The sequence below is a fragment of the Pan troglodytes genome, chromosome 20 (genome assembly GCF_028858775.2).
Source record: "Pan troglodytes isolate AG18354 chromosome 20, NHGRI_mPanTro3-v2.0_pri, whole genome shotgun sequence".
NCBI lineage: Eukaryota > Metazoa > Chordata > Mammalia > Primates > Hominidae > Pan > Pan troglodytes.
The window spans coordinates 46,364,644-46,389,517 of record NC_072418.2 but is presented as its reverse complement, the minus strand read 5'-3'; the positions used below and the strand labels follow the sequence as shown (position 1 = coordinate 46,389,517).

The 24,874-nt window shown below is 47.9% G+C and overlaps 1 protein-coding gene across 3 annotated transcripts; it reads right to left on the bottom strand.

The window, feature by feature from the left end:
• Positions 1-15,463: 15,463 nt before the first annotated feature.
• On the bottom strand, positions 15,464-19,652 carry TEX101 (testis expressed 101). Of its 3 annotated transcripts, none has more exons than XM_016936063.4 (6): positions 19,573-19,652; positions 18,086-18,196; positions 17,827-17,970; positions 17,514-17,696; positions 16,055-16,183; positions 15,464-15,893 (listed from the first exon to the last, which is right to left on the bottom strand). In XM_016936063.4, the coding sequence occupies exons 2-6, from the start codon at positions 18,147-18,149 to the stop codon at positions 15,664-15,666; spliced, it is 750 nt and encodes a 249-aa protein (XP_016791552.1). In that variant the 5' UTR covers positions 18,150-18,196; positions 19,573-19,652; the 3' UTR covers positions 15,464-15,663. The 3 variants fall into 3 exon arrangements, with proteins under 3 accessions (XP_016791552.1, XP_063656834.1, XP_063656833.1); XM_063800764.1 differs by lacking the exon at positions 19,573-19,652 and adding an exon at positions 19,105-19,172; XM_063800763.1 differs by lacking the exon at positions 19,573-19,652 and having other exon boundaries at positions 18,086-19,185.
• Positions 19,653-24,874: the final 5,222 nt, after the last annotated feature.

Here is a 24,874-nt window from a genome sequence, read left to right as displayed (position 1 = left end):
CTCGGCTCACTGCAACCTCCACATCCCAGGTTCAAGTGATTCTCCTGCCTCAGCCTCCTGAGTAGCTGGGATTACGGGCGCGCATCACCATGCCTGGCTAATTTTTGTATTTTTAATAGAGATGAGGTTTCACCATGTTGGTCATGCTGGTCTCAAACTCCCAACCTCATGATCTGCTCACCTTGGTCTCCCAAAGTGCTGGGATTACAGGCATCAGCCTCTGTGCCCAGCTGGCTCATTTTAAAGATGGGGAAGCTGGGGCACAGAGAGGTTAAGTAGCTTGTCTAAGACCACACAGCCAGCCAAGGCTGCACTCACACCCAGGCAGTCTGTCTAGGGAGCCTGCGGTCTTTTCTGCTGTGTTGCAGTAGTCCAATTATGATTGTGCCATTGATGCAGCAATAATTAGCGGCTGGCTAATTATTTTATTTTTTATAGAGACGAGGTCTCACTTTGTTGCCCAGGCTGGTTTTGAACTCCTGGGTTCAAGCAATTCTCCCACCTTGGCCTCCCAAAGTGCTGGGATTATAGGCGTTGAGTCACTGTGCCTGGCTTTATGAGAATTATCCATGTTGTTGCATGGCATTCATTCTCATTGATGTATATAGCATTCCACCGTGATTTATTTATTCATTCTAACTGTTGAGGGCATTTAGGTTGCTGCCGATCTCTGGCAATTACAAATAGTGCTGCTAGGAACATTCCTCTACAGGTCATTTGGAGAACATATGTATGCATTTCTGTTGGGTATGTAGGCCAGGACCTGAAGGGCAAGGTCATAAGGTATGCATATGTTTATGCTAAATACTGACAGTTTTCCGCAATGGTTGTATATTTGAATCATGAGATTGTATTTCTCTATTTTTTTGTAGAGACGGGGTCTCACTATGTTGCCCAGGCTGGTCTTGAACTCCTGGACTCAAGTGAGTCTCCCACCTCGACCTCCCAAAGTGCTGGGATTACAGGGGTGAGCCACCTCGCCCAGCCAGCAGTGACATTTCTGAATAGGCGAGGTCATGTGCGGCTGGGTTTTCCAGAGGACTTGGCTGTAGAGAGCTGAGGTGGGGAGAGCCCCCTTGTGGCTGGAGAGGGAATGTGAGCACCTGGGGCCCTGTTCTCCCACCCCAGTGTATTCTCCACCAGGCTGGTCCTGCATTCTGATCCTTTGTGTATCTTGAAAGTACTGATACACTAGTTGTTGATTCTATTCTGTTTTATTTCAAACTTTAAAAATTTGACGTTTAAAATGGAGATAACTTACAGCATAAAACTGAAGTATAAAGCTCAATGAATTTATGTACATATCTTTGTAACCACCACCTAGGTCAGGATATAGAGCATTCCCGTCATATTAGAAGGTTCCTTTGTGCATTCTCCCACCCAATAGCGTGCAGAGGTGACCATTTTCTCATTTCTGTCACCACAAGTTAGGTTTGCCTGTTCCTAATGCTTATATAAAATGCATATACAATTATGTCTAGCTTCTTTCTTTTCTTTTGGTGTCCAGCTTTCTTTCTTTCTTTCTTTCTTTCTTTCTTTCTTTCTTTCGTTCTTTCTTTCGTTCTTTCTGTCTCTCTCTCTCTTTCTTTCTCTTTCTCTTTCCTTTCTTTTTTTTTTTTTTTTTTTTTTTTGATGGAGCCTTACTCTGTCGCCCAGGCTGGAATGCAGTGGTGCGATCTTGGCTCACTGCAACCTCCACCTCCTGGGTTCAAGCAATTCTCCTGCCTCAGCCTTCCAAGTAGCTGGGACTACAGGTGCACACCACCATGCCCAGCAATTTTTTTGGTATTTTTAGTAGAAAGGGGATTTCACCATATTGGTCAGGCTAGTCTAGAACTTCTGACCTCAGGTGATCCATCTGCCTTGGCCTCCCAAAATGCTGGGATTACAGACGTGAGCCACCACACCCGGCTTAGCTTCTTTGCTTTTCTTTTCATTTCTTTTTATTTTTTATTTTTTTGAGACGGAGTTTCACTCTGTCACCCAGGTTGGAGTGCAGTGGCGCGATCTCAGCTCAATGCAACCTCCGCCTCCTGGGTTCAAGTGATTCTCCTGCCTCAGCCTCCCAAGTAACTGGGACTACAGGCATGCACTACCACGCCCGGCAATTTTTTTTTTTACAGAATCTCACTCTGCTGCCAGGCTGGAGTGCAGTAGCGCGATCTCAGCTCACTGCAACCTCTGCCTCCCGGGTTCATGAGATTCTCCTGCCTCACCCTCCCGAGTAGCTGGGACTACAGGCACGCGCTGCCACGCCCAGCTAATTTTTGTATTTTTAGTAGAGACGGGGTTTCACCATGTTGGCCAGGGTGGTCTTGATCTCCTGACCTCGTTATCCGCCTGCCTCGGCCTCCCAAAGTGCTGGGACTACAGGTGTGAGCCACTGCGCCCAGCCCTGTCTGGCTAATTTTTGCATTTTTAGTAGAGACGGGTTTCACCATGTTGGCCAGGGTGGTTTTGAACTCCTGACCTCAAGTAATCCACCCACCTTGGCCTCCCAAAGTGCTGAGATTACAGGCGTGAGCCATTGCATCTGGCGGTGTCTAGCTTCTTCTTCTTTTTTTTTTCTTTTGAGACGGAGTTTTGCTCTTGTTGCCCAGGCTGGAGTGCAATGGCGCGACCTTGGCTTACCGCAAACTCCGCCTCCCAGGTTCAAGTGATTCTCCTGCCTCAGCCTCCCAAGTAACTGGGATTACAGGCATGCGCCACCACACCTGGCTAATTTTGTATTTTTAGTAGAGATGGGTTTCTCCATGTTGATCAGGCTGGTCTCGAACTCCCAACCTCACGTGATCCATCCGCCTTGGCCTCCTGAAGTGCTGGGATTATAGGCGTGAGCCACTGCGTCTGGCAGTGTCTAGCTTCTTTCACTCAATATTATGTCATGATATTTGACCATGCTGTGGCATGTTGGTGCATGTGCTGTTATTTTTTAAAATTGCTGTGTGGCATTCCATTTTATGACTATACCATGTTTATTTATTCAAATGTATTGTTGATGGACATTTGGGCTCTTTCTGATTTTCGGCTACTATGAATAGAGTTGCTAGAAGCAGTCGTGTACGTAGACATGCAATCATTTTTCTTGGGTATATTCCCAGATGTGGATTGCTGGGCCATAGGAGATACATATGTTTAGCCTTAGGAGGTACCAGGAAACATTTTTTCCATTTTCATTCCATGGTGTAGTTTTTGTTTTTTTGTTTTGTTTTTTGAGACAGGGTCTCATTCTGTCACCCAGGCTGGAGTGCAGTGGTGTGATCTCAACTCACTGCAACTTCTGCCTCCCGAGCTCAAGCAATTCTCATGCGTCAGCCTCCTGAGTATCTGTGATTATGGGTGCCTGCCACCACGCCCAGCTAATTTTTGTATTTTCAGTAGAGACGGGATTTTGCCATGTTGCCTAGACTGGTCTCGAACTCCTGAGCTCAGGTGATCCACCCGCCTTGGCCTCCCAAAGTCCTGAGATTACAGGCATGAGTCATCATGCCCAGCCAATTCTAGTCTTCTAAAGAAAGTCATTTGCCTATAAGCCCATCTACACAGGAGGCTGAGGCAGGAGAATCACTTGGTGGCAGAGGTTGCAGTGAGCCGAGATCGTGCCTCTGCACTCCAGGCTGGGTGACAGAGTGAGACTGCCTGAAATAAAAAAAAAAAGAGAAAGAAAGTCTTTTGTCTTGAGACATGCCCAGAAAGTGAAACACTGCATTCAAAGTTTGTTTTGAACAAAGTTTCTATTTCCTTCTTTTGTTTATAAAGTTGCCAGGCAACTTATTGTTGTCTTAGTTTGCATTTCCTGGATTTCTAGGGATGGAAATTGAATGTGTTTTCCTTCTAGCACACTAGATCATTTACAGGTAATGCCTTTGTCTAAAGGTCATTGTCCACCCGGGGGCACTGCCCCACAGGAACCCTTCACAGAATTCTGCTGTAGGGTGCATCTTTCACAGAGACCATGCTGGCTTTGAGGGTGTCTGGGGCTGTGCACTTCTGTATCAGGGCCCCATCTCTCTTCCCTTAGGATAATTTTTATTTTTATTTAATTAATTTTTATTTCTTTTTTTTGAGACAGAGTCTCGCTCTGTCACCCAGGCTGGAGTGTAGTGGCATGATCTCGACTCACTTCAACCTCTGCCTCCTGGGTTCAAGTGATTCTCCTGCCTCAGTTGCCCAAGTAGCTGGGATTACAGGCGCCTGCCACAATGCCTGGCTAATTTTTTGTATTTTTAGTAGAGACAGGGTTTCTCCATGTTGGCCAGGCTGGTGTCAAACTCTTGACCTCAAGTCATCCTCATGCCTCAGCCTCCCAAACTGCTGGGATTACAGGAGTGAGCCTCCGCTCCTGGCCATGGGCTTTGGTTTTTACTCCGAGTGAGGTGGAGAGTCATTGTAGGGTTTTGATAGAGCGAGTTTATTTTATTTTTTATTTCTTCATTTCTTTATTATTTTGTTTTTGAGACAGGGTCTTGCTGTGTTGCCCAGGCTGGAGTGCAGTGGCGCAATCATAGCTCAGTGCAGTCTTGAACTCCTGGGCTCAGGTGATTCTTCCGCCTCAGCCACCTGAGTGGCTGGGACTACAAGTGTGCACCACCATGCCTGGCTAAGAGACAGGGTTTAGGCTTACTTTAAAAAAGGATCACTGTGGCTGCTAAGTCGAGAACAGAATGGGATTGTGGGAAGGGAAAGGTCAAAGCATAGAGACTCTTGGCTGTTGCAATAATCAAGGTGAGAAATGGTGGCAGCTTGGACTGGAGAAGAAGCAGCGGAGATTATGAGACATGGTCAGGTTCTAGAGGTTATTTTAAAGGCAGAATCAACAGGATATGCTAAAGGATTGGATATGGGATAGGAGAGGGAGATCAAGAATAACTCCAATGTTGCGGTCTGAGTAGCACACATAAAACTCATTTGTTATGGACTGTTTCAGTAATATATCTAAGTAGATAAAAAGCTTTTTTTTTTTTTTTGAGAAGGAGTTTCACTCTCATTGCCCAGGCTGGATTGCAGTGGCGTGATCTTGACTCACTGCAACCTCTGCCTCCCGAGCCCAAGCGATTCTCCTGCCTCAACCTCTGGAGTAGCTGGGATTACAGGCGCCTGCCACCAGGCCTGGCTAATTTTTTTGTATTTTTTTTTATTAGAGACTGGGTTTCACCATGTAGGTCAGACTTGTCTCGAACTCCTGACCTCAGGCAATCCACCCACCTCGGCCTCCTAAAGTGCTGGGATTACAGGCGTGAGCCACCGCGTCCGGCCAGACAGAAGTCTTATAGTGAACCCCATGTAGCTGTCAACCAGCTTCAATAATGATTGCCTCAAAATGATGACCAGTTTCATTTCATCTATGCCTCTCCCTACTCTCTATTCCATATTGTATTGAAGTAAATCTCAGACATTATTTCATTTTATTTGTAAATCCTTCTCTGTGTGTGTCTGTGTGTGTATAGTGTGTGTGTGTGTGTGTATATATATATATATATATATACACATATATATATATATTCTTTTTTTTTTTTTGAGATGGAATCTCACTCTGTTGCCCAAACTGGAGTGCAATGGTGCCATCTCGGCTCACTGCAACCTCCACCTCTCAGGTTCAAGTGATTCTCCTGCCTCAGCCTTCTAAGTAGCTGGGATTACAGGCACCCACCACCACACCTGGCTAAGTTTTGTATTTTTAGTAGAGACGGGGTTTCACCATGTTTGTCAGGCTGGTCTTGAATTCCTGACCTCAAGTGATTCGCCTGCCTCGGCCTCCCAAAATGCTGGGAACACAGATGTGAGCCACCATGCCCAGCCATTCTGTATATATAGTTTTAAAAAGATAAGCCTCCCCCAACCTTTTTTTTTTTTTTTTTGAGATGGAGTCTTGCTCTGTTCCCCAGGCTGGAGTGCAATGGTGCAATCTCAGCTCACTATAACCTCTGCCTCCCGGGTTCAAGCAATTCTACTGCCTCAGCTTCCTGAGTAGCTGGGATTTCAGGCATGCATCACCACGCCTGGCTAATTTTTGTATTTTTAGTGGAGATGGGGTTTCGCCATGTTGGCCAGGCTGGTCTTGAACTCCTGACCTCAAGTGATCCACCCGCCTCGGTCTCCCAAAGTGCTGGGATTACAGACATGAGCCACTGTGTCCGCTGAGCCTCTCCCTTTTAAAAAATAAATATGCCACATTCTGTGAAGATAAAGTTACAAGAAAATAAAAAAATTAAAAGAAACATGTCATGAAATCAGCATATCTATTAATGGTTGACTTTCTTGCAAAGACTACCAGAGAAACCCATTGATCACGCAAAGTAAGAGTTTATGAGGCCAATTGCAGCAAGGGAGAACAAAGATCGGTGGTGTCTCAACAGTGTCACAAAGGGGAAAATGATGTAAGGGTATTTGAGGTAATTCTTTAAAGCAAGGAACTGACTAAAATTGGGCAAAGGGCTAGGTGCGGTGGCTCATGCCTGTAATCCCAGCACTTTGGGAGGCTGAGGCAGGCGGGTCACCTGAGGTCAGGAAAGAACCTAGGAGGTGGAGGTTGCAGTGAGCCGAGATCATGCCACTGCACTCCAGCCTGGGCAACAGAGCGGAACTCCATCTCAAAATAAAATAAAATAAAATTGTATAAAGAGTATGAGACAATAGCTTAGAATTGGTGAACACAACAGAATGGAGGTCTTGAGAGAAGTCTTGAGAAGCAAACTATTGTCTGATAAGTGAGATTTTTACCCAGTTGAGCCATGTGTTGAGAGGAGAGCTATTTGCCCAGGTGAGCAAATTGTTTGCCTAGATAAATTGTTTTTTTTTGGATTTTCCTGAAGCAAACGATGAGTTCTTTATTGTTTGACAGTCTTATCCTTCCAGGCAAGACTTTTTTGAAAGTCAAACAAACAGGTAAGTCATGTTGAAATACATGATCTCAGTTCTCATATCTAATAGAATTTAAGATACCTACCTCATTAAATAATCAATGAATGCATTTTCTTAGCTGTCTCAGAAAAGTAGTATTTTATATCTGATTATTCAAGCCAGGATCCAAGCGAGGTCTACAAATTGCATTTGATTTTGTGTGTTTAAGTCCCTCTTAAACTATAGCTTCCCTTACTTTTTTTCTTCTTCTCTCAAATTTACGTTTTGAAAAATTAGCAAAATTAGGTCATTGTCTTGCAGTTTCCACAATCTGGATTTTGCTAGCTCCATCCCATAGGCATTTAACATGCTCTTTTCTCCTCTAAGTTCCTTTCAATTTGGTAGTTAGAACTGATGCAGGCTGAGTGCAGTGGCTCACGCCTGTAATCCCAGAAATTTGGGAGGCCCAGGTGGGAGGATCACTTAAGCCCAGGAGTTTGAGCACAGCCTGAGTAACATGTTAAGACCCTGTTTCTACAAAATTAAAAAAAAAATTAGCCAGGTCTGGTGGTGCGTGCCTGGAGGCCCAGCTACCCAGGAGCCTGAGATGGGAGGATCGCTTGAGCCCAGAAAGTAGAGGCTACAGTGAGCTGTGTTTGTGCTGCTGCACTCCAGCCTGGGTGACAGAGCAAGACCCTGTCTCAAAACAAAACAAAACAAAAACAAACAACAACAGCAACAAAAACAAAAAAAACTGATGCAGGATGGACAGGCCCCCAAAATGATGCTTAGGCTGGAAGGGTTCTTGGCTTTGACTGGGAAAGAATTCAAGGGCGAGCCCCGGGTATTAGGCAGTAATCTTTTATTGAATGGTACTGCTCCTTGCTGAGCAGGGATAACTCATTGGCAGTGTGCCCAGAGTTGGCAACCTGTGAACCCTTGGCAACTACATTTATACTCTCTTATAGCCACTTCAATTACATGCAAATTAAGGTGTGGATTAATGCAAATTAAGGAGTGAGTTATTTAAGAAGTTTCCAGGAAAAGGGCAGCAACTTCCAGATCATTGCCATGGAAATGGGTGGTAAGTTCTGGGTCGTTGCTATGGCATTTATAAACTGTCATGGTGCTGCGGGGAGTGTCTTGAGCTAATGAGCAATGAGGGCAGCTAGGGTCACTTTTGCTGTCATCTGCTGGTTTTGCCCAGTTTCTTCACTTTATCCTGTCTGGACTAGATCCTGTTTTAGTCAGCAGGGTCGTGACCAGAAAACAAGTCTTGTCGATCTCCTAAACTACTGATCTAAGCTACTGAGCTTTTAAAAACGTGGCAAACAGCAATTTAGTGGGTCTCCCACTGCCAGTTTTGTCTTCCTCCAGCCTTTTCTCAACATAGCAGCTAGAGGGCTCCTTAGACAAGAGAAGTCAACACACCGTATCACACCCTGACATAAACTAACTTTTCCTTCTTTCTTTTCTTTTCCTTTTCTCTTCTCTTCTCTTTCTTTTCCCCTCCCTCCCTCTGCACTGCCCCCTCCCTCTCTCCCTTCCTTCCTTCTTTCCTTCCTTCCTCCCTTCCTCCCTTCCTTCCTTTCTCTCTCTCTCCCTTCCCTCAATCTCTCTGTCTTTATTTTTTAAACAGGGTCTCACTCTGTCACCCAGGCAGAGTGCAGTGGTGGGATCAAAGCTTACTTCAGCCTCAACCTCCCAGGCTCAAGCAGTCCTCCTGCCTCAGCCTCCTCAGCAGCTGGGACCAAAGGTGCATGCCATCATGCCCAGCTAATTTTTAAAAATTTTTTGTAGAAATGAGGATCTTGCTATGTTGCCTAGGCTGGTCTCAAACTCCTGGACACAAGCTATCCTCCCACTCTGGCCTCCCAGAGTGCTAGGATTGATTACAGGCATGAGCCACCACACCTAGCCTGATCTAAACTCTCTAACAACTTCCAAATTCACCTGGCATAAAAGCCAGAGTCAGTGCAGTTGCCTATGAGCTCCCTGAGATCTGTATTCCTGTTACCTCTGACCACATCTCCTAAGATGCTCTTCCTCATTTCCTCTGCTCCAGTCACCCTGGCCTAGTTGCTGTTTCTTGGGATCTCATGCAGGTGCCCACCCATAATATATGCATTCCACTTTTTCTATATCCCAGCCAACACCTGTATACTGGAAATGGCACAACAATGCTGAAGGAAATTTCACACTGTGAAATAATACTGTGTCTTCTTCCCCATTCATAGCATATATCTTTTCATTTATTTCAGCACTGTTGTGAAATAAATGAAAAGATATATGGTATGAATGGGGAAGAAGACACAGTATTATTAATGTCGCTGGAAAAAGGGGTCTTGATCCAGACTCCAAGAGAGGATTTTTGGATCTTATGCAAGAAAGAATTCAAGGTGAGTCACAAGGTGCAGTGGCAACAGAGTTGCTCATTAGTTACACAGTAGGGTTGCCTCAGAAAGCAAGAGAAAGAATGCGCTGTCTTTTTAAAAATTATTATTATTATTTTTTGAGACAGAGTTTCACTCTTGTTGCCCAGGCTGGAGTGCAATGGCGCGATCTCGGCTTACCACAAACTCTGCCTCCCAGATTCAAGCGATTCTCCTGCCTCAGCCTCTCGAGTAGCTGGGATTATAGGCATGCGCCACCACGCCCGGCTGATTTTGTATTTTTAGTAGAGACCGGGTTTCTCCATGTTGGTCAGGCTGGTCTTGAACTTCTGACCTCACGTGGTCTGCCCGCCTCAGTCTCCTAAAGTGCTGGGATTACAGGCGTGAGCCACCGCACCCGGCTGCATTGTCCTTTTTTAAAAACTCTTCTTATACAGGGGTCTTATCTATATAAAAGCTAAGCTATGTCTATGTGTGAGTGGGCTGACAGCATGACAAAATTTATTATTTTGCTGATTTAAGGAAAGTTATCTGCCAGGTGCAGTGGATCATGCTTGTAATCCCAGCACTTTGGGAGGCCAAGGTGGGAGGATCGCTTGAGCCCAGGAGTTTGAGACCAGCCTGGGCAACATGGTGCGGTCCTGTCTCTACAAAAAAAATACAAAAATTAGTGAGGTGTGGTGGCTCTCGCCTGTAGTCCCAGCTACTGGAGGGTGGGGGTGGGAGGTGGGAGGATTGCTTGAGCCAGGGAGGCAGAAGTTGCAGTGAACTGAGATCATGTCACTGCGCTCCAGCCTGGGTGACAGAGCGAGACCCCATCTCCAAAAATAATAAATAAATAAATAAATAAATAAATACAAATTATTCTTGGCATTCTAGTGCATAAGTACATCAAAGCATGACTCTGTCTTGAAAGTATATATTGTTATGTGATATTGGGACATCTGGACATTCTTCTGTCACAGGAGTTTGTCCTTGCAGGCATTAATAAACTGCTTCTTTAGCTGTAAACATCTTATGACCGTGGGTTGTGATTGGCAAAGAGCGTACCTTGCTAGTTTTACGACGGGGTTGATTTTAAAATGGTGTCACCCTGGCTCTCCTATGCTCCTGTTTCCTTAACGTTAAGATGTCAATTCTCCTCAAACAATCCCAATCAAAATCCTTGCAGGATTTTTGTAGTAATTGACAAGATGATTCTAAAATTCATTTGGAAATGCAAACGACTTAGAATAGCAGTGACAACAACAACAACAAACAAACAAGCAATAACAAACTTGGCTAATGTATAATATATAATACTAAAAGCATATTTCATAAAGTTGATAAATTGGACTTCATTAAATTAAAAACCCATGCTCTGCTGGGTGCGGTGGCTCATGCCTATAATCCCAGCACTTTGGGAGGCCAAGGCAGGTGGATTGCCTGAGCTCAGGAGTTCGAGACCAGCCTGGACAACACAGTGAAACCCCATCTCTACTAAAATACAAAAAATTAGCCTGGTATGGCAGTGTAAGCCTGTAGTCCCAGCTACTCAGGAGGCAGAGGGAGGAGAACTGCTTGAACCCGGGAGGTGAGGGTTGCAGTGAGCCGAGATCGCGCCACTGCACTCCAGCCTGGGCGACAGAGCTAGACTCTGTCTCAAAAACAAACAAACAAACAAAAAAAACCATGCTCTGTGAAAGACACTAAGAGAAGAAAAGGACAAGGCAGAGTAGAAGAAAATATTTTAAAATGATATACCTGTTAAGGAATTTGCATTTGTAATATGCAAATATGAAACATACTCAAAACTCAATAATAAAATAAACATCACGATAAAAAAGAGCCATCCATTTGAAGAGGCATTTTATGTTATTTAGATCTGTGCTGTGCAATACAGTAGCCACTATATCATACAGTAGCCACATGTGGATACTGAATGCTTGAAATGTAACAAGTCCAAATGAAGATGTATCATGATTGTGAAATACACACCACATTTTGAAGACTTAGTATAAAAAAGAATGTAAGATAGCTCATTAAAATTTGTATTGATTACATGTTTAATGGTAATATTTTGGATATACCATTCAGTTAAATAAAATACATCTCTATTGCTATGATTTTGCCATTTCAAGAATATTATATACATGGATTCATATAGTACATATATGACCTTTGAGATGGACTTTTTTCCACTCAGCGTAATGCCATTGAGATCCAGCCAAGTTTCTGTGTGTATAAATAGTTTGTTTCTTTCTATTGTGGAGTTTAACATTCACCTACTGTAAGACATTTTGTTTTTTTTCATTTTGGGCTATTACAAATAAAGCTGCTAAGAACAAGCACGTACATGATTTTGTGTTGACTTAAGTTTCCATTTCTTGTGGATGAACGCTCAGCAGTATGACTGCTGGGTAGATGGTAAGTGTGTGTTTAGTTTTTAAATAAATGGCCAAACTATTTTCCAGAGTGGGTGCACCATTTCACATTCTTACAGCAATATATGAGAGATCTAGTTTCTCAATTCCTCTCCAGAATTTGGCATTGTCACTCTTTCCTTTTCTTTCTCTTTCTTTCCTCTCTTTTCTTTCTTTCTTTTTCTTTCTTTCCTTCCTTCCTTCCTTCCTTTCTTTCCTTTCTTTCTTTCTCTCTTTCTTTTTCTTCCTTTCTTCCTTTTTCTTTCTGTCTCTCTCTGTCTCTGAGACAGGGTCATGCTCTATCATCTAGGGAGGAGGAGTGCAGTGGCGTGACCTCAGCAAACTGTCCACCTCCCTGGGTCAAGCCATCCTCTTGTCTCAGCCTCCCAAATAGCTGTGACTATGTACAGGCACGCACTACCATGCCCAGTTAATTTTTGTATTTTTTGTAGAGACGGGGTTTCACTATGTTGCCCAGGCTGGTCTCAAACTCCTGAGCTCAAGTAATCCACTCGCCTTGGCCTCCCAAAGTGCTGGCACTATAGGTGTGGGCCACTGCACCTGGCCCTCAGTTAAAATTTGATTTTCGTGTGCTTCTTCTTCCTCTTTAGGGAGATTTAGCAAACTGACACAATGGGGACTGGCTACCTAAGGACAAAGATAAGGAATTAGCTAGAGTAGCGCTTAAACTGCAGGAGAGTGGTATAAATAAAAAAAAATGATTGAGGTGAGTCTTAATTATTTTAGTTTCTTTTGCTAAGGTTTAGGACATGCCCAGGAAAAAGAAACACAAAACCACAGGAACATCTGTGATCTGTGCTTTTTCCAAAGAGGATTTGGGAACTTCAAATTTTTTTTTTTTTTTTTTTTTTGAGAGAAAGTTTCACTTTTGTTGCCAGGCTGGAGTGTAGTGGCATGATCTCGGCTCACTGCAACCTCTGCCTCCCAGGTTCAAGCAATTCTCCTGCCTCAGCCTCCCGAGTAGCTGGGATTACAGGCATCCGCCACCATGCCTAGCTAATTTTTTATATTTTTAGTGGAGACGGGGTTTCACCACGTTGGCCAGGCTGGTCTTGAACTCCGACCTCAGGTGATCCACCTGCCTCGGCCTCCCAAAGTGCTGGGATTACAGGCATGAGCCACCACACCCGGCCTGGGGACTTCAATATTTAAAGTGGGGAAAGGAGTGGGCAATAGGAGAAAGAGGAAAGAAAAAAAGGAGGAGAGTAAATAAAAAGGGAAAGTGGTTGCATTCTTTTGAGGCTTTGATCAGCTTTCAGTGAATCTACATTTTACATGTGAAAGGAGAGGGTAGAGGAATAGTCAACTATGCAATCATCTTGCCCTCAGTGAATTTGCATTTTTTTTTTGAGACGGAGTTTTGCTCTTGTCACCCAGGCTGGAGTGCGATGGCCGGATCTCAGCTCACTGCAATCTCCGCCTTCCTGGTTCAAGTGATTCTCCACCTCAGCCTCCTGAATAGCTGGGATTACAGGCATCTGCCACCACACCTGGTAAATTTTTGTATTTTTAGTAGAGATGGGGTTTTACCATGTTGGCCAGGCTGGTCTCAAACTCCTGAGCTCGTGATCTGCCCGCCTTGGCCTCCCAAAGTGTTGGGATTACAGGGGTGAGCCACCGTGTCTGGCCAGATTTGCATTTTTACATAAAATAAACTAAACATCTAGTAGAGGAAAGAGTGAAATAGGCATTTGTCTCAGGTGAGCAGAGGGATGACTTCTGGTCCTGTCTTGTCCAGTACCTGTGAAGATAAACTGTTAATTACATTGCCAGGGTGAAACTCAAGCAGAACTGTTTTAGGGTAAAGATCTTGGGGCCCACAAGGAATTTCCTTGTGGCCAAATTGTGAGCAAGGCCTGCTGGGGAGGTGTGTAGACTTCTATCTTTGCAGCTACATATTTAGGAACAAAATAAGGGGCAGTTTGGTGTGACTCCATTCCCAAGCCTGACTTTTCCCTTTAGCATAGTGAGTTTGGTATCCCAAGATTTTTTTTTTTCCCCTTTCTCAGTGGGTAGAACCAGAGAACTTTCTAGAAAGAACTTGGTTGGAATATATATACTATGGCCAAACTCCCCAGTCTTTTGAGAGGGGAACAAGTGTTTGTAGTAAAAGTCTCTCCTTCCACCTCCGGTGCCGTTTACTGTGTGTCAGATAAGTCTTAGTAAAGCTGTTTTTTTTTTTTTTTTTTAAGAAGAAAATATCTGTCTCCCTTTTACCCTCCCCACCTTTTACTTTGCTCTATACACCTCTGATATCATTTGAGTCTTTTACAATAAGATAGAGCTCATGTATTTTTGAGTAATAATAAGCATGAGAATTTTCCAAAAATCTTTGCCGCCCAAGTAGTCACAGGTCCCCATTCACCATACTGTAATGAACCCTTCCTCCCTCCCTCCCAAGTCCACTGAAGAGTCATTAAGTGAGCCCCAGGGAAGGGAAGGAATGATGTAGAGCAGGCAAGGGATAGACAGGACACAGAGAAATGGGGCCCACTGTAATGAGAGAATTTGCCTTTTGTTTTGATAGAGGATCTCACTCTGTCATCCAGTCTGAAGTACAGAGGCATGATCATGGCTCACTGCAGCCTCAACCTCCTGAGCTCAAGTGCAGACAAAAAATAAAATTATAAGCCACTCCCGCCCCCCAACCATCTGAATGGACCCCTCCTCTCAGCCAGGGCTTTCCAAAGTTAACCTGAAAAACTGGTTCAGGCCATGCTGTGGGAAGGGAGAGTCGGCCATGCCTCAATATACCCGCCTCCCTTTTGGATTTTGGGAAAAGCTGACCAGCATGAACATCAACACAGACCTTAAGTCTGATAAACATTTACAATGTATTCTCTCTGAAGCCTGCGACATGGTGGCTTCATTTGTGTGATAAAACTTTGGTTTCCACAATCCCTTATCATCGTAACTCAGACATTCCTTTCTACTGATTCCAGGTCTTTAGATAATAACTCTTTTAACCAATGGCCAATCAGAAAATTTTTGAATCTACCTATAACCTGGAAGTTTCCTCCACTTGGAGTTGTCCTGCCTTTCTGGACTGAAACAATGTACATCTTACATGTATTTGATTGCCTCATGTCTTCCTAAAAGGTATAAAACTAGGCTGTGCCCCGACCACCTTAGGCACGTTTTCAGGGTCTCCTGAGGGCTGTGTCACACACCACGGTCACTCACATTTGGTTCAGAATAAATCTTTTCAAATATTTTACAGAGTTTGACTCTTTTTGTGGACGTAAGTGATCATCCCACTTCAGCCTCCCAAGTAGCTGGGACTACAGGCGAGCGCCACCATGCCAGGCTAATTTTTGGATTATTTTTTTTTGTAGAGATATAGTCTCATTAGGTTGCCCAGGCTGGTCTCAAACTCCTTGGCTCATGCAATCCTCCCACCTCTGCCTTTCAAAGTGCTGGGATTACAGGTATGAGCCACTACAGCAGGCCCATAATTGGAGAATTTGGAGTCTGATTTTTCTCATTTGGCCATACTTCCTAGGGAAATTTTAGAACCCCAAAACAGCAGCCTTAAGATTGGGCTGGGAGTGCTCTGGAGGAGGCTAATGCTAGTTACTTCTCCTGCTAGCAAGAAGAGCTAGCATATTAGAGTGAAAGGAAAATCAGACTTTACGTCAAAATATGTAAGTTCTTGCCTTGGCTCTGGCCATAGCTAAATTTAAGAAACTCACTGAAGTTTTCCAGATCTCAGATTCTCTTTCTGGAGAATGTGTGGTTTGGAGAAGATGAATTTTAAAGGCTCTTTCAGCACTAAAATTCCACTTCTAGTGTTGAAACATACACAAATCACAGCAGAAATGTTTATTAGTAACGCCTACTGCATACAAAAATTACAGTAGAAATTGTATTAAAAATGTCAAATACGTTCATAGTATCTCTCTATTCTCCCTCAAATTCCCATCTACTCCTCAGCTTGTTGAACCTCAACAGTAAGAAGGCTCCCAGTCAAAAAAGATGTCCTCAGACCCAGGCCCAGAAGTGCTTTCTTAGGAAAAGTGAATAAATGATGGCAGCAGCAATGGCAGCAGTAGCTGTAACCCCCAAACAGGAATGGGAAGACAGGTGGCCCCATTTTCAGTCTTTCGAGGTTGAGTGAGCAGCTGATGTGGGCACGCTTCCCTCACAAACATGGGTCCTACTACTAAGATTCCAGACATCAGCCTGCAGCCAATCGTGGCTGTACAGCCTTTGACCTCCACAGACGACTCAATGCCACCTATAGAACAAGGAAGGATGGGGAGAGACAGAGATGTTTTAGGACATCAGAGGAGAATCCAGTCCCCCCTCATCCCTGGAGAGCTCAGTGTCAGAATCTCTTGGGAGCCACTCAAATGGTTTTCCAGCCTCTGAAACTATCAGATGTTCATTTCAGTTTACCTCCAGTGATCTCAAGTTTTCCTTGATAGCATCGAGTTGTACCATTGGGACAGGGAAGAGAAGGAGCACTGAAACAGGTCCCCAGAGCCACACAGGTTGGACAATGGAGGGTTGTTGACACAGTGGAAGCTGGAGGGAAACGAGAGAGACAGTTAAGGGCAGGTCCTGCCTCCAGAGATGTTGCTCCTTGCTGCCTTCTCTTCCCCAAGATTTTCCTGCAGATGCCACTCTAATCAAGGCCCATTAATTCAGCCTCCCCATCCTTCCCCAGCTGGTGTTCTCTGCTGTGAAATCTCCATCGATCTGACTTCCAAACTCTGCTGAGGTGTGAAGATACAGAGATGAAAAGGACATAGTTCCTGTCACCTGGCATCTCTGCCTAGGAGAAAGACATGTAAGTAATCAATTCTGTAGCTGCTGTCTTCAAGGTATAATGACAAAGGAATGGAGGAATACCAAACTACCTAAAAGAATTTGGTAAATATTTTCAAAGGGCTGATACTTGAGTTGACATGGAGGATGAACAGGGGTTAGCTGTGTGAAAATGGGGTGGGGAGGGGTAGTAAAGGAAACAGCAAGGACAAAGGTCAGGTGGTGTGAGCCAGCTTGGTGGATTCAGGGAATTGTGAGAAGTTGCACGACTGATATTCAGCTTGTAGGCCCAGCTGTTTCTTTGATCTGTTTTTTTTTGTTTTTGCTTTTGTTTTTTATGGCCAGAATCCATTTTGATTGGCCAGTGCCATCTACATTGTTAAGCATTTTGAGTATTAGCCCCAGTTAGCACACAGTAAATGAGAGAGGGAAGAGAGGGAAATGAAGCTGAAAAGACAGGCAGGGCCAAGTTACTACAGGCCTTGTAAATTGGGGAACTGGGCTGTTCTCGTGCAGCAGTGGGAAACCAATACTTGTTAGACTGATAATACCACCCTGTTCAGAAACCTACACTGATGTCTTATTGCTTTTTTTTTTTTTTTTTTTTTTTTTGATGGAGTCTTGCTCTCTGTCCCAGGCTGAAGTGCAGTGGTGTGATATTGGCTCACTGCAACCTCTGCCTCCTGGGTTCAAGCAATTCTCCTGCCTCAGCTTCCCGAGTATCTGGGATTACAGGTGTGCGCCACCAGGCTAAGCTAATTTTTGTATTTTTAGTAGAGACAGGTTTTCACCATGTTGGCCAAGCTGGTCCCAAACCCCTGACCTCAGGCGAGCCACCTCACCCGGCCTGTCTTACTGCTTAATAAACACAAAACCCAGTTTACACTCCAGGCTTCACTGGTGTCTCGCTGCTCTGAGCAGTGTTTAGATCCCAATGAACAATTCAGAAACATAAAATTACTTGAACTGTGAGGTACTTTGGGGTATGGGCCACTTAGGCTAAGCCAAGTCAGAATGCAAAGGGAGGCCATACACAAGCTCTTTATGGAGTTTCTCTTAGTACCTATCTCCCCCACTTCCAGGGTACCTGTGGTCTCACTGAACTCCCAAAACTGAGACAGGCTGTCTTTGTCATTATAGAAGTAATCCTCACAGTAGTTACTGTAGGAGGTCACGATCAGGCCGGGAGGTGAAGAGTGCTGGACAATTGTTATGGCCTCCTCCCCTTCCGGGATGCAGCCCTTCGTGGCCAAAATGGCTGTCTCAGTCCCTGTTATGAGACAGGAAGGAGGGGAAATGGATGGTGGCTGTCACGATTGGCCTGGACGAAGGGAACAAGGATTGGCATGGACATAATCAACCTCCCTCCTACCCAGCCCAACTGCCCCATCTCATTTCACCTGCTTTAATTATTAGTATGGTTTCCTGGCAAAGTGCCCCTTTGTCACAAGTCTCCACTTCCTCTGTGGTCCAGTTAAACATATTGGCTGGATCTGCTTCCACAGTCATGGACAGACCCTTTTGACAATACAGCTCTAGGCCCACTGAGGAGAAAACAAGAAAAGGATAAGCACTTCTCCATGGGCCAAGGCGGCTCCTTTTTCATCATCAGTCCACCTTCTGTGACACACGGCTCTCCCCTACGTCCCCCATATGCACAGGTCAGGAGGGAGGTTCCTAGGACCAGGAGGATCAGCAAATGCTGGATACGGGGGGTTCCCATGGCTTCTTCTGGAGAGGTCTGGGAGGAGCTGGTCTGGATCTGTGAATCTGATGGAGAGAAGGCAATTAACTTTTCAGCCAGAGCGCATGAGATCAAATCTAGGTCCTGGCAAGTACTGACTTCAGGGTGGGGTGTTTTAATCTGCCTTTTTTTTTTTTTTTTGAGACGGAGTCTTGCACTGTCACCCAGGCTGGAGTGCAGTGGCGCAATCTCGGCTCACTGCCTCTGCCTACCAGGTTCAAGCAATTCTCCTGCCTCAGCCTCCCGAGTAGCCGGGATTACAGGTGCCCGCCACCACACCCGGTGAATTTTTTGTATTTTTAGTAGAGATGACGTTTCACCATGTTGGTCAGGCTGGTCTCGAACTCCTGATCTCAGGTGATCTGCCCGCCTCGTCCCCCCATAGTGCTGGGATTCCAGGAGTGAGCCCTCATGCCCGGCCTCATAGTGGGGTTTATGGTATATGACCACGACTTCTAAAGTCGTTCTGTCCCTAACCGGCTTGTGAGCTGGAGCGAGTTCACAGGTTTATCACGCCCCAGTTTTTCATGGTTTTAATTCTCAGGCCCGGCCACCCAGTGCCCTCCAACTTCAGGATCAGGAGTGTGGCCCTGAAGGCCGCTTCTCCCTCAGTCTCAGGGGTCCCTTACATTCTCTCAGGGACCCAGAATCTCGGCCCCCAGCCCCCTCAGAACCCGGGATTCTGAGAGCCCAGCCCCGTCCTATGTAGGGATCGAGGAGTTTGGGTTCCAACCACCTTTTCCTGCGGGACACACCATTCTGGGCCCCTCCCTCTCAGGCCCGGGAGCCCAGGCCCCCAACCCTCGTTCCCCTCAGAGCCAGGATCTGGGTCCCCAGCCTTCTCTTTCCTCAGAATCCAGGAATCTGAGTCCCTAGCCTTCTTTTTCTCTTTAAAGAAGCAAAATTGCTGCCGGCTTCCAGGCAGACGCCTCACAAGAATCTCACGACGCCAAAGTTGAGGCCCAGAACGCCTTCTCCCCGGGCTTGGCATTCTCTTACAACGCAAGGCCGGGCCAGCCTGGCCACACAGCACTCGAAACCCTATTGGTGGATGCAAAAGCATCGGATAAGTTCATTGGATGAGCCTGGAGGAACGCGGCACCTCATTGGCCACAGAGAAGTCAATTCCTGGCAATCTCGGAGGGTGCGCATGCTCGAAAGGTGAGTGGCGAGCAAACCGGCCGGAAGATGCCACCTGTTTTTGCAGCTAAAGGCACGCAATGGAGGGTGGGCAGTGCGTTGCCAGATGGCCTCGCCTGGCCCATTTCTCTTTTTGCACTCTGTTGTCTCTGCTTCTCCAGCCACACTAGGAGGTCAGACCCTTGGCCCTCACTCACGGAACTTATCTCCCTACCCAAATGGCCTCTCATGTTCCCAGCCTGGCCCCTGCCTCGGCACCCACCTTAGTGGCCCTAGCCTCTGGGAGTCAGCTTGGCCTCTTGAGTCTTCACTTGCAGTGGCCCCTGTGCAGCCCAGGCTTCTTCATCTGATTGCACTATCGCACCAGCCTCCTCATGGTCTCCTGGAGGGCTGAATCCAGGAATGCCCCCCTCAGCATCACTTTGGGCACCCCGAATGCATGCATGAGCAGTAGCTATGATGGCACAGGCTGCTGTCAGATCGAACCCACGCGTCCGTGTCAGGACCATGAAGAAGACATGTCACTCGGATTTGTTGCTCATGGCTGGCAGTTCACTTTCACATCTATGTAACCTTCCCCTCCCCTCCCCTTCCCTTTTTGACAGACTTTTGCTCTTTTTGCCCAGGCTGGAGTGCAATGGCACAATCTTGGCTCCCTGCAACCTCCTCCTCCCGGGTTCAAGCGATTCTCCTACCACAGCCTCCCAGGTAGCTGGGATTACAGGCATAAGCTACCATGCCTGGCTAATTTTTTGTATTTTTTTTTTGGAGACAGAGCCTCTCTCTATCCCCCAGGCTGGAGTGCAGTGACGTGATCTCAGCTCACTGCAACCTCCCTCTCCCAGGTTCAAGCGATTCTCATGCCTCAGTCTCCCCTGAGCAGCTGGGATTACAGGCACCTGCCACCACACCTGGCTAATTTTTGTATTTTTAGTAGAGACGGGGTTTTGCAGTGTTGACCAGGCTGGTCTTGAACTTCTAACCTCAGGTGATCTGCCCACCTTGGCCTCCCAGAGTACTGGGATTACAGACATGAGCCACCACCCCTGGCCTATGTAAGCTTTCCAGGTGTGACATGAAGTTGTAGCAGGATGAGCTGCAGACAAAACTCCTCAGATACTGGATTAAAGAAGGAAGAGGTTTATTTGGCCGGGAGCCTCAGCAGACTTGCGTCTTAAGAGCCGAGCTCCCTGAAAAATAAATTCTTGGCCTTTTTTTTTTTCTGGAGTCTCGCTCTGTTGCCCAGGCTGGAGTGCAGTGGTACAATCTCGGCTCACTGCAAGCTCTGCCTCCCGATTTCATGCCATTCTCCTGCCTCCACCTCCCGAGTAGCTGGGACTACAGTCACCCACCACCACACCCAGCTAATTTTTTTGTATTTTTTTTGTATTTTTTTTAAATTTAATTTTATTTTTATTGATCATTCTTGGGTGTTTCTCACAGAGAGGGATTTGGCAGGGTCATAGGACACTAGTGGAGGGAAGGTCAGCAGACAAACAAGTGAACAAAGGTCTCTGGTTTTCCTAGGCAGAGTGTTTGTGTCCCTGGGTACTTGAGATTAGGGAGTGGTGATGACTCTTAACGAGCATGCTGCCTTCAAGCATCTGTTTAACAAAGCACATCTTGCACCACCCTTAATCCATTTAACCCTGAGTGGACACAGCACATGTTTCAGAGAGCACAGGGTTGGGGGTAAGGTCATAGATCAACAGGATCCCAAGGCAGAAGAATTTTTCTTAGTACAGAACAAAATGAAAAGTCTCCCATGTCTACTTCTTTCTACGCAGACACGGCAACCATCCGATTTCTCAATCTTTTCCCCACCTTGCCCCCTTTTCTATTCCAGAAAACCGCCATCGTCATCATGGCCCATTCTCAATGAGCTGTTGGGTATACCTCCCAGACGGGGTGGTGGCCGGGCAGAGGGGCTCCTCACTTCCCAGTAGGGGCGGCCAGGCAGAGGCGCCCCTCAGCTCCTGGACTGGGTGGCTGGCCAGGTGGGGGGCTGACCCCCCCCCATCGCCCTCCCGGATGGGGCGGGGGGCTGACCCCCCCACCTCCCTCCCGGACGGGGCGGCTGGCCGGGCGGGGGGCTGACCCCCCACCTCCCTCCCGGACGGGGCGGCTGGCTGGGCAGAGGGGCTCCTCACTTCCCAGTAGGGGCGGCCGGGTAGAGGCGCCCCTCACCTCCCGGACAGGGCGGCTGGCCGGGCGGGGGGCTGAGCCCCCCACCTCCCTCCCGGATGGGGCGGCTGGCCGGGAGGGGGCGCTGACCCCCCCCCACCTCCCTCCCGGACGGAGCGGCTGGCCGGGCGGGGGGCTGAGCCCCCCACCTCCCTCCCGGACAGGGCAGCTGGTTGGGCAGAGGGGCTCCTCCCTTCCCAGTAGGGGCGGCCGGGCAGAGGCGCCCCTCACCTCCTGGACGGGGCGGCTGGCTGGGCGGGGGGCTGAGCCCCCCACCTCCCTCCCGGACAGGGTGGCTGGCTGGGCGGGGGGGCTGACCCCCCCCACCTCCCTCCTGGATGGGGCGGCTGGCTGGGCAGAGGGGCTCCTCACTTCCCAGTAGGGGCGGCCGGGCAGAGGCGCCCCTCACCTCCTGGACGGGGTGGCTGGCTGGGCAGAGGGGCTCCTCACTTCCCAGTAGGGGCGGCCGGGCAGAGGCGCCCCTCACCTCCCAGACGGGGCGGCTGGCTGGGCGGGGGGCTGACCCCCACCTCCCTCCCAGACAGGGTGGCTGCCGGGCGCAGACGCTCCTCCCTTCTCAGACGGGGTGGCAGCCAGGCGGAGGGGCTCCTCACTTCTCAGACGGGGCGGTTGCCAGGCGGAGGGTCTCCTCACTTCTCAGACGGGGCGGCCGGGCAGAGACGCTCCTCACATCCCAGACGGGGTCGCGGCCGGGCCGAGGTGCTCCTCACATCCCAGACGGGGCGGCGGGGCAGAGGCGCCCCTCAGCTCCCAGACTGGGTGGCTGGCCAGGCGGGGGGCTGACCCCCCCACCTCCCTCCCAGATGGGGCGGCTGGCCGGGAGGGGGGGCTGAGCCCCCCACCTCCCTCCCGGACGGGGCAGCTGGTCGGGCAGAGGCGCCCCTCACCTCCTGGACGGGGCAGGGGGCTGAGCCCCCCACCTCCCTCCCGGACGGGGCGGCTGGCCGGGCGGGGGGACTGACCCCCCCCCCCACCTCCCTCCCAGACGGGGTGGCTGCCGGGCGCAGACGCTCCTCACTTCTCAGACAGGGTGGCAGCCAGGCGGAGGGGCTCCTCACTTCTCAGACGGGGCGGTTGCCAGGCGGAGGGTCTCCTCACTTCTCAGACAGGGCGGCCGGGCAGAGACGCTCCTCACATCCCAGACGGGGTGGCGGCCGGGCAGAGGCTGCAATCTCCGCACTTTGGGGGGCCAAGGCAGGCGGCTGGGAGGTGGAGGCCGTAGCGAGCCGAGATCACGCCACTGCACTCCAGCCTGGGCACCATTGAGCACTGAGTGAATGAGACTCCATCTGCAATCCCGGCACCTCGGGAGGCCGAGGCTGGCGGATCACTCGCGGCTAGGAGCTGGAGACCAGTGCGGCCAACACAGCGAAACCCTGTCCCCACCAAAAAAACACGAAAACCAGTCAGGCATGGCGGCGCACGCCTGCAATCGCAGGCACTCGGCAGGCTGAGGCAGGAGAATCAGGCAGGGAGGCTGCAGCGAGCCGAGATGGCAGCAGTACAGTCCAGCTTTGGCCCGGCATGAGAGGGAGACCGTGGAAAGGAGAGGGAGAGGGAGAGCAATACTTTTCCTCTTTCTAAAAGCCCAATTACTGACTCAATTTTTTTGTATTTTTAGTAGAGATGGGGTTTCACTGTGTTAGCTAGGATGGTCTCGATCTCCTGACCTCGTGATCCGCCCGCCTTGGCCTCCCAAAGTGCTGGGATTACAGGCATGAGCCACCACGCCTGGCCAATTCTTGGCCTTTTTAAAGGCTTACAACTTTGAGGGGGTCCACATGAAAGGGTCGTGATAAATCGAGCAAGCGTGGGAAAAGTGACTGGGGGCTACATGCATCAGGTAACAGAACAGAAAGTTTTGCAATGCTTTTTCATATAATGTCTGGAACTTACAGCTAACACAAGTAGTTTAGGTCAGGGGTTGCTGTTATTATTATTACTTTTTTTTAACTCCTAGGGCTGGGTGGTGGTGCCAAGGTTGACTGGCTGTTTATCTTACTTCTGTTTCTTTCCAACTTTTTGCTTTGTCTCTTTCCTCCTGTCTTGTGAACTAGGCAAGGTCGGGGGAGGAGGGCAGCAGGAGTAGTAGTGGTCTCCTTCCTTAAAGTAAGGCAACGCTTTGTATACTTTCAGAATTGGTACTGATTCTGTAAGTTATAGTATGTAAGTTATAGTATAAATGAGTATTTATTTTTAATAGAGAAAATGCCACAATAAGAAAGGGATTGGTAAAGCTTCAATCCCTTTGTTATCTTTGAACTGTTATCTTTGAATGATCACATGTCAAAGGATCCAGGAAGAATGTGTGCCAGTTTTCAGCCCCCGTCTGTCCCCCAAGGGCTCGTGCTTGGGAAAGCAATCACCTTGTTGAGTCACTCTCCAGGTGACTTGGTCGCAGAATCCCTCCATCTCACACCTAGAAGAGACCTTGGAAGCCTAAGCACCCTCCACCTCTATTCTTCACCCCATTTCTGCTTCAACAGCTCCAGGGACCTCCTCTTGCTCCGTGACATAGTTTGGATATTTGTCCCCCGCCCAAATCTCACGTTGAAATGTTATTCCCAGTGTTGGAGGTGCGACCTGGTGGAAGGTGTTTGGGTTATGGGGGCAGATCCTTCATGACTTGGTGCTGTCCTTGCAATGGTAAGTGATCCCTTGCCAGATCTGGTTGTTTAAGTGTGTGGCACCTCCCCTTCTTACTCTCTCTTGCTCCCCTTCTCTGGCCTGCATCCTTTTGCCATAAGTAAAAGCTCTCTGAGGCCTCCCCAGAAGGAGATGCTGGCACCACGCTTCCTGTACAGCTGCAGAACCTTGAGCCAATCAAACCTCTTTTCTTATAAATTACTTCTAGTCTCAGGTATTTCTTTATAGCAGTGCAAGAACACCCCAGTACACAGCCCCTTGAGAAAGGTGGCTTTGCCTTTTTGGTGCAAGAGAGATTGACAGATCTTCCTTAGCCTGAGCCAATTTCTGTTCCTCCCCAAGCTTCAGTGTCCTCATCTAGAAAATGAAGAGGTTAGGCTGGGTGCAGTGGCTCAAGCCCATAATCCCAGCACTTTGGGAGGCCAAGGCGGGTGGTTCACCTGAGGTCAGGAGTTTGAGACCAGCCTGACCTTCACCAACATGGTGAAACCCCGTCTCTACTAAAAATACAAAAATTAGCCAGGCCTGGTGGCACGCGCCTGTAATCCCAGCTACTTGGGAGGCTGAGGCAGGAGAATCGCTTGAACCTGAGAGGCGGAGGTTGCAGTGAGCTGAGACTGCACCATTGCACTCCAGCCTGGGCAGCAAGAGCAAAACTCGGTCTTGGTCTCAAAAAAAAAAAAAAAAAGAAAAAAAAGAAAATGAGGAGGTTA